General features: G+C 48.3%; 2 protein-coding genes across 5 annotated transcripts in view; both read right to left on the bottom strand.

The window, feature by feature from the left end:
* The window catches only part of dhx16 (DEAH (Asp-Glu-Ala-His) box polypeptide 16), a 55,603-nt gene extending 46,665 nt beyond the window's left edge, over positions 1-8,938 (bottom strand). The window contains exons 1-3 of one of the 3 annotated variants that reach the window (XM_072475362.1): positions 8,795-8,938; positions 7,317-7,521; positions 6,876-7,087 (exon numbers count right to left, since the gene is read on the bottom strand). In XM_072475362.1, the coding sequence (XP_072331463.1) occupies positions 6,876-7,087; positions 7,317-7,514 (410 nt within the window). In that variant the 5' untranslated portion in view covers positions 7,515-7,521; positions 8,795-8,938. Of the gene's footprint in view, positions 1-6,875; positions 7,088-7,316; positions 7,522-8,606 lie in introns of all 3 variants that reach the window. The other 2 variants (XM_072475361.1, XM_072475360.1) reach the window with 2 other exon arrangements.
* A 1,263-nt stretch (positions 8,939-10,201) lies between these two features.
* The window catches only part of LOC140390311 (uncharacterized), a 158,803-nt gene continuing 154,425 nt past the window's right edge, over positions 10,202-14,579 (bottom strand). For both annotated transcript variants that reach the window (XM_072475365.1, XM_072475364.1), the window contains one exon: positions 10,202-10,427. In XM_072475365.1, coding sequence (XP_072331466.1) covers positions 10,390-10,427 — 38 coding nt within the window. In that variant the 3' untranslated portion in view covers positions 10,202-10,389. The remainder of the gene's footprint in view (positions 10,428-14,579) is intronic.

Genomic DNA, 14,579 nt, shown 5'->3' on the forward strand with positions numbered 1-14,579 from the left:
CCGTGTCAGACCGCCCTGTCCCCCCGCACACCATGTCAGAACTTTCCCCCCTCCCCAGTGTCAGACCGTTTCCCCCCTCCCCAGTGTCAGACCGTTTCCCTCCCCCAGTGTCAGACCACACACACACTTAAGAGTTCATAGAATAAACATTGTTTTGCTTTAAAAATTACTTTTCCATTTCTGCTCTACCACACCTGTCGAGTGGGCTGTGTACTCCCCATACCACAATCTAGTAAAAGTTGTAGATCAGGTGAGCTCCATGAAACACTTTGGGGTTCTCTAAAACCTGGCCCATAACAAATTGGGGGCTCGAGGGGGATAAAAGTCTATCTATTGGGTTGGCTTAGTGAACTTAAAGACAGTGAGGGGTGAGCATATTGTGGGTTATTTTCAGGTGTGGTATTTTAGTTTAAGTAGGGAGTGTGTTGTGGACAATGACTCTTTCAGAGGCTCTGAAGTTTTTGGGGGTGGAGACAGTCACACGCAGTACCTTAAGGACAGAGACTAAAAGCAGACTGTTAGATTTGGCAAAAACATTGCAGTTAACATTACCTGACAAAATGCAAAAAGATGAGGTAATTATGGCAGTGGCTAAGCATTTAAAGTTGCCTGAGATACAGTCTGACACATTGGAAATGGCAAAAATCCAGTTACAACTTAAACAAACGGAACATGAGAAAGAATTAAAGCAGCTTGGATACGAAAGAGATAGAGAGGAAAAAGAAAGAGAGAGAAGAAAAAAGAAAATAAATAATAGCCCTAGCAGAAGAAAAAGAGAAAGGGAGATATAGATCAAGGAAAAAGATAAAGAGAGAGAGTTTGAACTTCAGAAAATGGCCATGAAACATGAGTCAGTTAAAATTGGCAGACGTAAAGGGAAACGTACAGTTGGATGATAGCGATGAGGATAGTGAGAAAGAGCGTCATAGTCGAAGGCTTGGTGGGGATCTATTTAAATATGTCCAAGCATTGCCAAGGTTTGATGAGAAGGAGGTAGAAGCCTTTTTCATTTCATTTGAGAAGGTAGCTAAACAAATGAAATGGCCACAGAATATGTGGGTATTACTAATTCAAACAAAGCTGATAGGTAAGGCTAGTGAAGTGTTTGCATCACTACCGGAAGAGGTATCTGGGACGTATGAGGAGGTGAAAAAAATCCATCTTAGGTGCATATGAACTAGTGCCTGAAGCCTACAGACAAAGGTTTAGAAATTTAAGGAAAGAATTTGGTCAAACATACATGGAGTTTGAAAGACTCAAACAAAGTAATTTTGATAGGTGGATCAGGGCTTTGAAAATAGACCAAACCCAACAGTAGTTTCAGCCTGTGAGGGATAGAAACTGGGGACATGAGAAATACTCAAGTGGTAAAGGTAAAGGTGATCTGATGGGAAATAATAAGGGGAGTGTACCTCAGACTAAAAAAGAAATCCAGGAGGGTGGAAGAGACATGAAAAGTTTCAAATGTTTTCACTGTAATAAACTAGGCCATGTAAAGTCACAGTGTTGATGGTTGAAGAAAAGCACTGGAAAGGCTGATGTGGTAAAACACAATAAGACAGTGGGGTTTGTTAAAGTGGTAAAGGAAAGCCCAAGTGAAGCGAAGGAGGTGCAAAAGATTGTACAGCCTGATCAAGAGGTGATTGATAAGAAGGTGCCAGATCTCTTTAAGGAATTTACCTGTGTGGGAAAAGTTTACTCGTGTATCAGGAGGAGCAGGTAAACAAGTCACAATTTTAAGAGATACGGGAGCTAGTCAATCTTTAATGGTAAGAGATGAGCAGTTATGTAGTTTGGGAAGAATGTTGCCAGAAAAGGTGGTAATATGTGGAATTCAGGGTGAGAGGAGTAATGTTTCATTATATAAGGCAAGGTTGGAAAGTCCAGTGAAGAGTGGTGAAATGGTAGTAGGAGTAATAGAGAAACTATCTTGTCCAGGAATACAGTTTATCTTGGGTACTGATACAGCTGGATCACAGGTGGGAGCGGTGCCTACTGTGGTTGATAAGCCAGTGGAAAATCCGACAACTGAAGTGTTGAAGGACGAATATCCTGGGATTTTTCCGGATTGTGCAGTAACAGTGTCGCAATGTCACAGGTTAAGACAAGAGGAAAAATCAAAGAGTGAAGATGAAGTGCAATTATCAGAAACGATTTTTGATCAGATGGTTGAAAAAGAACAAGAACAGGTGGAGGATGAGGCGGATATTTTTAGTTCAGGAAAATTGGCGGAGTTACAACAGAAAGATATAGAAATAAAACAGATGTATCAGAAAGCATACACGGAAGAGGAATCTGCGTGTATACCAGAGTGTTATTACCGTAAAAGTGATGTCTTGATGAGAAAATGGAGACCTTTACATATGCAGGTGGATGAAAAGTGGGCAGATGTTCATCAAGTAGTATTGCCGGTAGGGTATAGAAAAGAGGTGATGCGAGTTTCACATGAGGTACCAGTGGGAGGTCATTTGGGAATAAGGAAAACTCAAGCTAAAATCACAAAACATTTTTATTGGCCTGGACTACATAAAGATGTAGTTAAATTTTGTCAATCATGTCACACATGTCAAGTGATAGGGAAACCTCAAGCAGTGATAAAACCAGCACTCTTAATACCCATTCCAGCATTTGAGGAACCTTTTACAAGGGTCCTAATTGATTGCGTGGGACGGCTTCCAAAATGAAAAGTGGGAATCAATATCTTTTGACGATAATGGATGTGTCTACTAGGTTCCCAGTGGCCATTCCAGTACGTAATATTACAGCTAAAAATGTTGTGGAGGAGTTACTTAAATTCTTTACGAGATGTGGACTACCCACAGAAATACAATCGGATCAAGGATCGAATTTTACCTCAAGGTTATTCAAAGAAGTTATGGATAGCTTAGGAATAAAACAATTTAAATCAACTGCGTGCCATCCAGAATCGCAGGGAGCGTTAGAAAGGTGGCATCAGACATTAAAGACAATGTTGAGGGATTATTGTCACGATTATCCAGAGGATTGGGATAAAGGAATTCCATTTGTACTGTTTGCAATTAGAGATGCACCAATGAGTCAACCAAATTTAGTCCTTTTGAACTAATTTTTGGTCATGAGGTAAGAGGACCACTTAAATTGATTCAGGAAAAATTGGTGAGTGAGAAATCAGAACTTACATTATTGGATTTCGTGTCAAATTTTAGGGAACGATTAAATAGAGGTGAATTGCCTGGACAACATTTGAAAATTGCACAAAATGTGATGAAATGGGTATGTCGATTCCCAAATTTCTTTATCCGTCAGTCTGGCCTCAATAAAAGTCGAGATGGATTTGCAAGTAAAAAGAAGTTATTTTATTCAGCTTGCAAGCTACCTAGTCCACAGTGATACAGATAACATGTTGCTTTCTGCAGCCCCGGGAACTAAGTGTAGGTCCCAGACAAAGAGATCAGTACTCATACATTCAAATGGCATCAAGTTTCACATACTCGACACCCATAGGTCATCCTATGTCCCTCCTGACTTGTTTGATCTATTCTGATTGGCTCACTTCCAATCCCTTTCTCCGGCCCCTATCAATGCAGCATCACTCTCATAGACACACCTCTTCCTGCTTTTTCCATGCGGTCTAAAATCCTTTGTCTCTACTTGCCAGAATCAAAGTGGCTTATTTCTACATTACATTAACTAATATCTCTAAAGTAACTATTTTATATCACATTCGTCAGGTAGCGGACAAGAAATCCAAAGTTCGTAGTTTTGCCAGTGGAGATAAAGTTTTAGCATTGTTACCAGTGATAGGTGAATCTTTAAAAGCAAGGTTTTGTGGACCTTATCAGATTGAAAGGAAATTAAGTGAGGTGAATTATGTGGTTAAAGACGCCGGATAGAAGGAAGACTCACCAAGTGTGTCATGTGAATATGCTTAAAAGGTACTTTGAAAGGGAAGGAGAGAAAAAGGAGGTTTTAATGATTTTAACTCAAAGTGACAAACCAAATCCAGATGACTGTGAATTTGACATGCCTCAAATTAAATTGGAAAACGAGGATGTTCTTGAAAATTGGGCTAAATTGTTGAGTTACCTTCCAGAGGACTGACCTGAGTTATTGATATCACATGGACAAGTTTGTGGAGATAAATTGGGAAGTACTAAAATGGCTATACATGACGTAGATGTGGGAAATGCTGTTCCAATCAAACAACATCCATACAGACTTAACCCTTTAAAATTGGCACAGGTTAACATAGAGATTGAGAGTAAACTTTAAAATGGCATAATTGAAGTGGGTTGCAGCCAATGGAGCTCACCCATAGTGATGGTACCTAAACCAGACGGTACCCAATGGTCGTGTGTGGACTATAGAAAGGTTAATACAGTTACAAAAACGGACTCTTATCCTATCTCACATTTGGAGGATTGCATTGAGAAAGTGGGACAATCAGCTTGTATTTCCAAACTGGATTTACTTAAAGGTTACTGGCAGGTACCTTTATCCGAAAGGGCGAAGGAGATTTCAGCTTTTGTGACTCCAGATGGTAGATACCAATTCAAAGTTATGCCATTTGGCATGAAAAACGCCCCAGCCACATTTCAACGGTTAACTAACAAAGTTGTTTCAGGATTACCCAATTGTGCGGTATACATCGACGATCTGGTAATTTTCAGTCAGACATGGAAAGAACATTTAACACATCTGATGGAGTTATTCGATCAACTTCAGGAGGCGGGTTTGGTGATAAACCTAGCCAAAAGTGAATTTGGAAAGGCCCAAGTCACTTTCCTTGGCCATACGATCGGACAGCGTTGAACGGTCACAAGGGATGTGAAAACAAGTTATTGAGGAGTTTTCAATACCCTCAAGCCGAAGGGAAATAATGCGATTTCATGGCATGAGTGGATTTGATCGAACATTTGTGCAAAAGTTTTGTAGCGTGATTGTTCCATTGATGGACTTGCTGAAGAAACGTCGAAAATTTCATTGGACAATGGAGTTTCAACAGGCATTTGACTGCCTGAAGGCTGTGATAACCAATGCTCATGTGTTGGAGAATTACAAGGGACTCTGTGATCAGATTGAACTAAAGTATCTGACTTTAAAGAGACATGCTGAGGCATAGAAAAATGGACGGATCGTGCAGAGACCTTCTTGTTCAAAGAGACTGTCAATCGAGACGGATTTCAGTTGGAGGAAGAAGAACAAAAAGAAAATTATTATACCTGTTTGCGTGTGTTCTTTGAAACGAAAAAGTTTACTGTGTGCATTTGTTAAAGAATAGTGAAAAGGTGAAAAATGAAACCATCTTGAAGTTGATGGTTTATTTATTTTTCTCGGGGGGAGGTGTCATGTGAGAGTATCTTTAAGATATAGGTGTTTAAGAACTGTACCTTTAAGAAATGGGTGTTTATCAGTGTTGTCAGAGTGTTGGTGGAGCTGGGCTGTCTGTCAGCATTTTACTTTTGTTTCAGACTGTTTGCTGCAGGTGTGTTTTAGTTTTGTTTTCAGTGTTGGAGCTGAAGCCAGACAGAGCAGGTGCACTGTTGATCTCTCTGCCATGAAAAGACTATCTCTTGATCATTTGGTGAATTCAGAATTGATAAATGTTTTCAGTAGTGAATGTAAACCTGATGTGCTTCTGTTAAAAGGTGTTTCTTCTGTTTTCTGGATGTTGTTTGGGAAGTTATTAAGGATTACTTAGTGTTGCTCCCCATACCACAATCTAGTAAAAGTTGTGGGTTAGGTGAGCTCCATGATACACTTTGGGGTTCTCTAAACCCTGGCCCATAACAACCCCCACAACCCAAAGATGTGCAGGGTAGGTGAATTGGCCACACTAAATTGTCCATTAATTGGGAAAGAAAAATAATTCCTGGGATGTGGGTGTTGCTGGCTAGGCCAGCAATTTATTGCCCATCCCTAGTTGTCCTTGAGAGGTGGTGGTGAGCTATCTTCTTGAACCGCTGCAGTTCATGTGGTGTAGGTAAATCCACAGTGCAATCAGGGAGGGAGTTCTACGATTTTGACCCAGCGACAAGTCAGAATGGTGAATGTGGTGTTCAATTGTGCCTACTGATTTTGTCCTTCTAGATGGTAGTTGTCATGGAATTGGAGGGTGCAGCTTATGGAGCCTGTAGTGCATCGTGTCAATGGTATACACTGGGGCAGCAGGGTAGCACAGTGGTTAGCACTGTTGCTTCACAGCTCCAGGGTCCCAGGTTCGATTCCCGGCTTGGGTCACTGTCTGTGCACAATCTGCACGTTCTCCCCGTGTCTGCGTGGGATTCCTCTGGGTGCTCCGGTTTCCTTCCACAGTCCAAAGATGTGCAGGTTAGGGTCCAAAGATGTGCAAGTTAGGTGAGTTGGCCATGCTAAATTGTCCTTAGTGTCCAAAAAGGTTAGGTGGGGTTACAGGGATAGGATGGAGGTGTGGGCTTAAGTAGGATGCTCTTTCCATGGGCCAAATGGCCTCCTTCTGCACTATAAATTCTATGATTCTATGCTGCTACTGAGCATCATAGACTGTACCCTTGGCAGCACGGTGGCGCAGTGGTTAGCATTGCTGCCTCATAGCGCCAAGGTTCCAGGTTCGATCCCGGCTCTGGGTCTGGAGTTTGCACATTCTCCCCGCGTTTCCGTGGGTTTCGCCCCACAACCCAAAGATGTGCAGGGTAGGTGGAGGGTCACGCCAAATTGATCCTTAATTGGAAAAAATGAATTGGGTACTCTAATTTTTTTTTTTTAAATCATAGACTGTTTCCAGCCCCTCCCCCACACACACAATCCCGTTCGCCCACAGACACACATGAACACCATGTTAGACCACTGCCTCCCCATTCTGCAGTGAAGACTTACTCCACACTCACACACACCCTCTGCTCACTGCAGAAACATACGTTTTAGTGTCGGAGTCACTCCCCGATGATGCTGCCTGCTTTTTTCGGATGTGTTTCCGTTTCTTCTTGCCTTTGTGCTGGCTCTGCTGCTCCTCGGGCTCACTCTCATCGCTGTCCTCCAGCAAGGTGTAGGTCCGATTCTTCTGCTGCATAGCGAGGGCTTCTCGTTCAACAGCGCGCGATGCCTTCTCAATTGGCTGCTTCCTGGGAATCTTGCCGAGGAAAAACATGGGAAAGTCAAAAGTCCGCACAAAGAGTCATCAATAAACCAATGGAACACAGCGCAAGGTCTTAAACAGGTAATGCACATGGATCCGGGAGAGGCACTGTGGAGCCCAGGAGGAGGGCAACAGCCCAACACTTGATACCCCGGCCATTGCCCAGCCTTGAATCCCCAGTGAAAGATGTCACCAGGCTTCCTTACAAACCCCCAACACCCACCTTCATCCAGAGCTCATTGGCAAACAGTCGGACCTCCTGTGTAATATCGATAGTTCCCGTCTCCTCCAGGCGTCGGATGAAGTCTGGCACGCTGGTGCTGCGCTGGGCCGTGCCAATCAGAAACTGTGCCACATACTTGTCGCTCAGCCCCAGTAGCTGGTGAAGCTGGTCGTTCACCCACTTCTCCAACGAGCCCATGGCGACGCTGTAGAGAGACAGAGTGCGGACACAAAATCCGATCAGAAACTGGAATGAGTTGTAGAGTCATAGACTCTTACAGCACAGAGAGGCCGTTTGACATATCATGTTTGCATCAGCCATCAAGCCACCTATCTATTCCAATCCAAATATCCAGCATTGGTCATTAGCCTTGTGTGCTGTGGTGTTTCAAGTGCTCACTTAAATGCTTCTTAAATGTTGTGAGGGTTCCCACATCCACCGTCCTTTCAGGCAGAGTTCCAGTGCCCACCACCTTCCGGGTGAAAAGGTTTTCCTCAAATCCCCTCTAAACCTCTTGCCCCTGACCTTAAATCTGTGCCCCCCTTTGTTATTGATCCATCGCCTGAGGGGAAAAGTTCCTTCCTATCTATTCCCCTCATATTATTAAATTATTTTGTAAACCTCGATCAGGTTCCACCCTCAGCTTTCTCTGCTCTGAGAACCTCAGCCTAACCAGCCTCTTTTCCTAGCTGAAACACTCCAGTCCAGGCAACATCCTGGTGAATCTCCTCTGCACCCTCTCTCGTGCAATCACATCCTTCTGGTGACCAGAACTGCAAACAATACTCCAGCTATGGTCTAACCAACATTTTATTCAGCTCCATCGTAGAACCCATTGAATCCCTACAGTGCAGGAGGCCATTCAGCCCGTCGAGGCTGAACTGACCCTCCAAAAGGAATCTTACCCAGGCCTACTCCCCCTAATCCCACCTAACCTGCCCATCTTGGGACACTAAGGGCCAATTTAACATGGCCAATCCACCTGACCGGCACATGGGCGGGACAGTGGTTAGCACAACTGCCTCACAGTGTCAGGGACACGGGTTCAATTCCTGCCTCGGGTGACTGTGAGGAGTCTGCACGTTCTCCCAGTCTCTGCGGGGTTTCCTCCGGGTGCTCCGGTTTCCTCCCGCAGACCAAAGATGTGCAGGTTAGGTGGGGTTACGGGGTTGGGGCAGGGGAGTGAACCTGGGTAGGGTGCTCTTTCAGAGGGTCAGTGCAGACTCGATGGGCCAAATGGCCTCCTTGTACACTGCAGAAATTCTATGATGATGATGCAGCAGTACTAACCATGATTAGCTAATCATAAAGACAAGTATCCCATTCACCTCCTCAACCACCTTGTCCAGGGGTGCACAACCTGTGAGTTGATGTGGACAAGTCTGGACAGACACCCGGGTAACTCCGGGGATGTGGACAGCCGGGAAGAAGGGTTGGTCAGCGGGGGACCCGGCGGGTGAGCCGGACGGTCGGCTCACCGACTCCAACCAACAGGCTCCACCGGGCCTGACCAGGCCGCTCCGCGTTACCCCCAACAACGGCCTCGTGACCTCGCACCCCTGACCCCGGAAACGAGCCGCCAGCGCTGCTCCAGTGTCCCGAATCGGTCAGAGGCCGAGGGGAGTGCGGGCGACCCCGTTCACAGCGCCACCTCCGACCGGGAGGAATGAGGGCAGACGCCCAACACAGCGCCGCTCCGACCGGGAGGAACGAGGGCAGACGCCCAACACAGCGCCACCTCCGACCGGGAGGAACGAGGGCAGACGCCCAACACAGCGCCAATCCGACCTGGAGGAATGAGGGCTGACTCCCAATACAGCGCCACCTCCGAGCGGGAGGAATGTGCGCAACCCCGCCCACAACGCCGCCTCCGCCCAGGAGGAATGAGGGCAGACTCCGATCATAGCGACCTCTCTGTTTGGGAGGAATATGCGGAAACGTCGCCCACCGTGCCGCCTCCGTCCCCGAGGAATGAGGGCAGACTCCGAAAATAGCGCCCTCTCTGCTGGGGAGGAATGCAGTGGACTCCAGCAGCATCACCCTCCAGGCTGCAGAGGAATTTAGCCGCGCGAGTGCCAGGCAGTGACCATCTATCTCCAAAAAGGCACAAGGGAGATTATTCAGTCGTCCCGCCTGCTGGGGTACTGGCCGGTTCGAGCCGGGGAGAGGCAGTTCACCCGCTCCGCACATGGGAAAGGATTCAGCGATTCGCCCACCTTGTAGATGGCGCCGGAGCATAGCGACTCTGTGAGCTCTCTCCCCCGTCCCTTTTCTTTTATCTCCTATCAGCGTTCTGACCTACTAAAACTATTTTCCTCTTCTTATCATGAATTTGTTTTGTTTGGCCCCTTGTTCCGCACTGTAACCAATCACTGTTTTGTCGAAGTACCATTTGCCAATGTTCCCTGTTGATTATTCTTGTGTCTACTATGTACGTTCCTCAGAAAAATACTTTTCACTGTACTTCGGTACATGTGACAATAAATCAAATCAGGTGCACCCTCTTTACCCTCCCCCACCCCACCCATCACCCCACTTCCTGCCTCAGCTCAGCGACCGCCACCTGATATGAGTCAAGTTGGGCACGATGCCGAAAATGGCCAAAGTAGCATGTGCTCACCTCACGGTTGTGGAAAACGTGAAGCTCGCCAGGTGTACGCAACTCACAGACGGTCGTAAAAGTGAACGTTCTAATTGTCCGCCTGCGGGGGAACTCAATTCCACCAAGATGGCCCTTTAATTCAGGATGCATGACTTGCTAATCCATGCGGAAGGGCTTCCCGGCATTCCCACCTTGAAAGCCTTGAGAACAAATATTTTAAAAGTTCATCCCACCATCAGGAAACTTCCAGAATCAACATTTGATTTGATTTGATTTATTATTGTCACATGTATAAGTATACAGTTTTGTAGATGTTGCCAGACCGGCTGCAGGTATCTCCCGACGTTTCCTGTTTTGAGTTCACCTTCAACCCGTGCTCTAATTTCCCTTCACGTTTCGGCAGGCCTGTAATCCTGGCGCTGTTCCAGTCACCCTTCCCCCTGCAGCCTCCTGAGTTTTTCGATTGGGTTCTTATGGCCTCTCCTCATTTTTTACTTCACCCTCCTCTCCTTTAAAAAAAAAAAAAAAAATTTAGTGTACCCAATTAATTTTTTCCAATTAAGGGGCAATTTAGGGTGGCCAATCCACCTACCCTTCACATCTTTGGGTTGTGGGGACGAAACCCACGCAAACACGGGTAGAATGTGCAAACGCCACACGGACAGTGACCCAGAGCCGGGATCGAACCTGGGACCTCGGCGCCATGAGTCAGCAGGGCTAACCACTGTGCCACCATGCCGCCCCTTTTTGTCATTTGTAATGGGAGGAATGATGCTGCTTCTTTTGGTCACAAATTCATTTTGTATACAGAATGCTGTTGAAGAACTGGATTCCCATATCAGACACACATGCCACCTCTCTCACACACTCCCACCTCTCACACACACCCACCTCTCTCTCACACACTCCCACCTCTCTCTCACACACACTCCCACCTCTCTCACACACACACACACCCACCTCTCACACACTCCCACCTCTCTTTCTCACACACTCCCACCTCTCTCACACACTCCCACTCTCTCTCTCACACACTCCCACTCTCTCTCTCACACACTTCCACCTCTCTCTCACACACACTCCCACCTCTCTCATACACACACACTCCCACCTCTCACACACTCCCACCTCTCTTTCTCACACACTCCAACCTCTCTCTCTCACACACTCCCACCTCTCACACACTCCCACCTCTCTTTCTCACACACTCCAACCTCTCTCTCTCTCACACTCCCACCTCTCACACACTCCCACCTCTCTCTCACACACTCCCACCTCTCTCTCACACACACTCCCACCTTTCTCTCACACTCCCACCTCTCTCTCACACACTCCCACCTCTCTCTCACACACTCCCACCTCTCTCACAGACTCCCACCTCTCACACACTCCCACCTCTCTCACACACTCCCACTCTCTCTCTCACACACTCCCACCTCTCTCTCTCACACACTCCCACCTCTCTCACACACACTCCCACCTCTCTCACACACTCCCACCTCTCACACACTCCCACCTCTCTTTCTCACACACTCCAACCTCTCTCTGTCACACACTCCCACCTCTCACACACTCCCACCTCTCTCACACACTCCCACCTCTCTCACACACTCCCACCTCTCACACACTCACACCTCTGTCACACACTCCCACTCTCTCTCTCACACACTCCCACTCTCTCTCTCACACACTCCCACCTCTCTCTCACACACACTCCCACTCTCTCTCTCACACACTCCCACTCTCTCTCACACACTCCCACCTCTCTCTCTCACACACTCCCACCTCTCTCATACACACTCCCACCTCTCTTTCTCACACACTCCAACCTCTCTCTCTCACACACTCCCACCTCTCACACACTCCCACCTCTCTCTCCCACACTCCCACCTCTCTCTCACACACTCCCACCTCTCTCTCTCACACACTCCCACCTCTCTCTCACACACACTCCCACCTCTCTCACACACTCCCACCTCTCACACACTCCCACCTCTCTCACACACTCCCACTCTCTCTCTCACACACTCCCACCTCTCTCTCTCATACACTCCCACCTCTCACACACTCCCACCTCTCTCACACACTCCCACTCTCTCTCTCACACACTCCCACTCTCTCTCTCACACACACTCCCACCTCTCTCATGCACACACACTCCCACTCTCTCTCTCTCTCACACACTCCCACTCTCTCTCTCTCACACTCCCATCTCTCTCTCTCTCACACATTCCCACCTCTCTCATACACACACATTCCCACCTCTCTCTCACACACTCCCACCTCTCTCTCTCACACACTCCCACCTCTCTCTCTCACACACTCCCACCTCTCTCTCACACACACTCCCACCTCTCTCACACACTCCCACTCTCTCTCACACATTCCCACCTCTCTTTCTCACACACTCCCGCCTCTCTCTCACACACACTCCCACCTCTCTCACACACTCCCACTCTCTCTCTCACACATTCCCACCTCTCTCTCACACACTCCCACTCTCTCTCTCACACACTCCCACTCTCTCTCTCACACACTCCCACCTCTCTTTCTCACACACTCCCGCCTCTCTCTCACACACACTCCCACCTCTCTCACACACTCCCACTCTCTCCCTCACACATTCCCACCTCTCTCTCACACACTCCCACTCTCTCTCTCACACACTCCCACTCTCTCTCTCACACACTCCCACCTCTCTCATACACACTCCCATCTCTCTCATACACTCCCACCTCTCTCTCACACACACTCCCACCTCTCTCTCACACACACTCCCACCTCTCTCTCTCTCTCACACTCCCACCTCTCTCATACACTCCCACTCTCTCTCTCACACACTCCCACTCTCTCTCTCACACACTCCCGCCTCTCTCTCACACACACTCCCACCTCTCTCACACACTCCCACTCTCTCTCTCACACACTCCCTCTCTCTCACACACTCCCACCTCTCTCATACACACACACTCCCACCTCTCTCTCACACACACTCCCACCTCTCTCACACACTACCACTCTCTCACACACTCCCACCTCTCTCACACACACTCCCACCTCTCTCACACACACTCCCATCTCTCTCTCACACACTCCCATCTCTCTCTCACACACTCCCGCCTCTCTCTCACACACACTCCCACCTCTCTCACACACTCCCACTCTCTCTCTCACACACTCCCACTCTCTCTCTCACACACTCCCACCTCTCTCATACACACACACTCCCACCTCTCTCTCTCTCACACACTCCCACCTCTCTCTCACACGCACTCCCACCTCTCTCACACACACTCCCATCTCTCTCTCTCACACATTCCCACCTCTCTCATACACACACATTCCCACCTCTCTCTCACACACTCCCACCTCTCTCTCTCACACACTCCCACCTCTCTCTCTCTCACACACTCCCACCTCTCTCTCACACACACTCCCACCTCCCTCTCTCACACACTCCCACCTCTCTCTCACACACACTCCCAACTCTCTCTCACACACTCCCACCTCTCCCACACACACTCCCACCTCTCTCTCACACACACTCCGACCTCTCTTTCTCACACACACTCCCACCTCTCACACACTCCCACCTCTCTTTCTCACACACTCCCACCTCTCACACACTCCCACCTCTCTCACACACTCCCACTCTCTCTCTCACACACTCCCACCTCTCTCTCTCACACACTCCCACCTCTCACACACTCCCACCTCGCTTTCTCACACACTCCCACCTCTCACACACTCCCACCTCTCTCACACACTCCCACTCTCTCTCTCACACACTCCCACCTCTCTCATACACACACACTCCCACCTCTCTCTCTCTCACACACTCCCACCTCTCTCTCACACGCACTCCCAACTCTCTCACACACACTCCCATCTCTCTCTCTCTCACACATTCCCACCTCTCTCATACACACACATTCCCACCTCTCTCTCACACATTCCCACCTCTCTCTCACACACTCCCACTCTCTCTGTCTCACACTCCCACCTCTCTCTCACACACACTCCCACCTCTCTCACACACTCCCACTCTCTTTCTCACACACTCCCGCCTCTCTCTCACACACACTCCCACCTCTCTCACACACTCCCACTCTCTCTCTCACACACTCCCACCTCTCTTTCTCACACACTCCCGCCTCTCTCTCACACACACTCCCACCTCTCACACACTCCCACTCTCTCTCTCACACACTCCCACTCTCTCTCTCACACACTCCCACCTCTCTTTCTCACACACTCCCGCCTCTCTCTCACACACACTCCCACCTCTCTCACACACTCCCACTCTCTCTCTCACACATTCCCACCTCTCTCTCACACACTCCCACTCTCTCTCTCACACACTCCCACCTCTCTCTCACACACACTCCCACTCTCTCTCACACACACTCCCACTCTCTCTCACACACTCCCACCTCTCTCTCTCACACACTCCCACCTCTCTCATACACACTCCCACCTCTCTTTCTCACACACTCCAACCTCTCTCTCTCACACACTCCCACCTCTCTCTCACACACTCCCACCTCTCTCTCTCACACACTCCCACCTCTCTCTCACACACACTCCCACCTCTCTCACACACTCCCACCTCTCACACACTCCCACCTCTCTCACACACTCCCACTCTCTCTCTCACACAC

The sequence above is a fragment of the Scyliorhinus torazame genome, chromosome 14, assembly GCF_047496885.1.
Source record: "Scyliorhinus torazame isolate Kashiwa2021f chromosome 14, sScyTor2.1, whole genome shotgun sequence".
In the NCBI taxonomy this organism is placed as follows: Eukaryota; Metazoa; Chordata; class Chondrichthyes; order Carcharhiniformes; family Scyliorhinidae; genus Scyliorhinus; species Scyliorhinus torazame.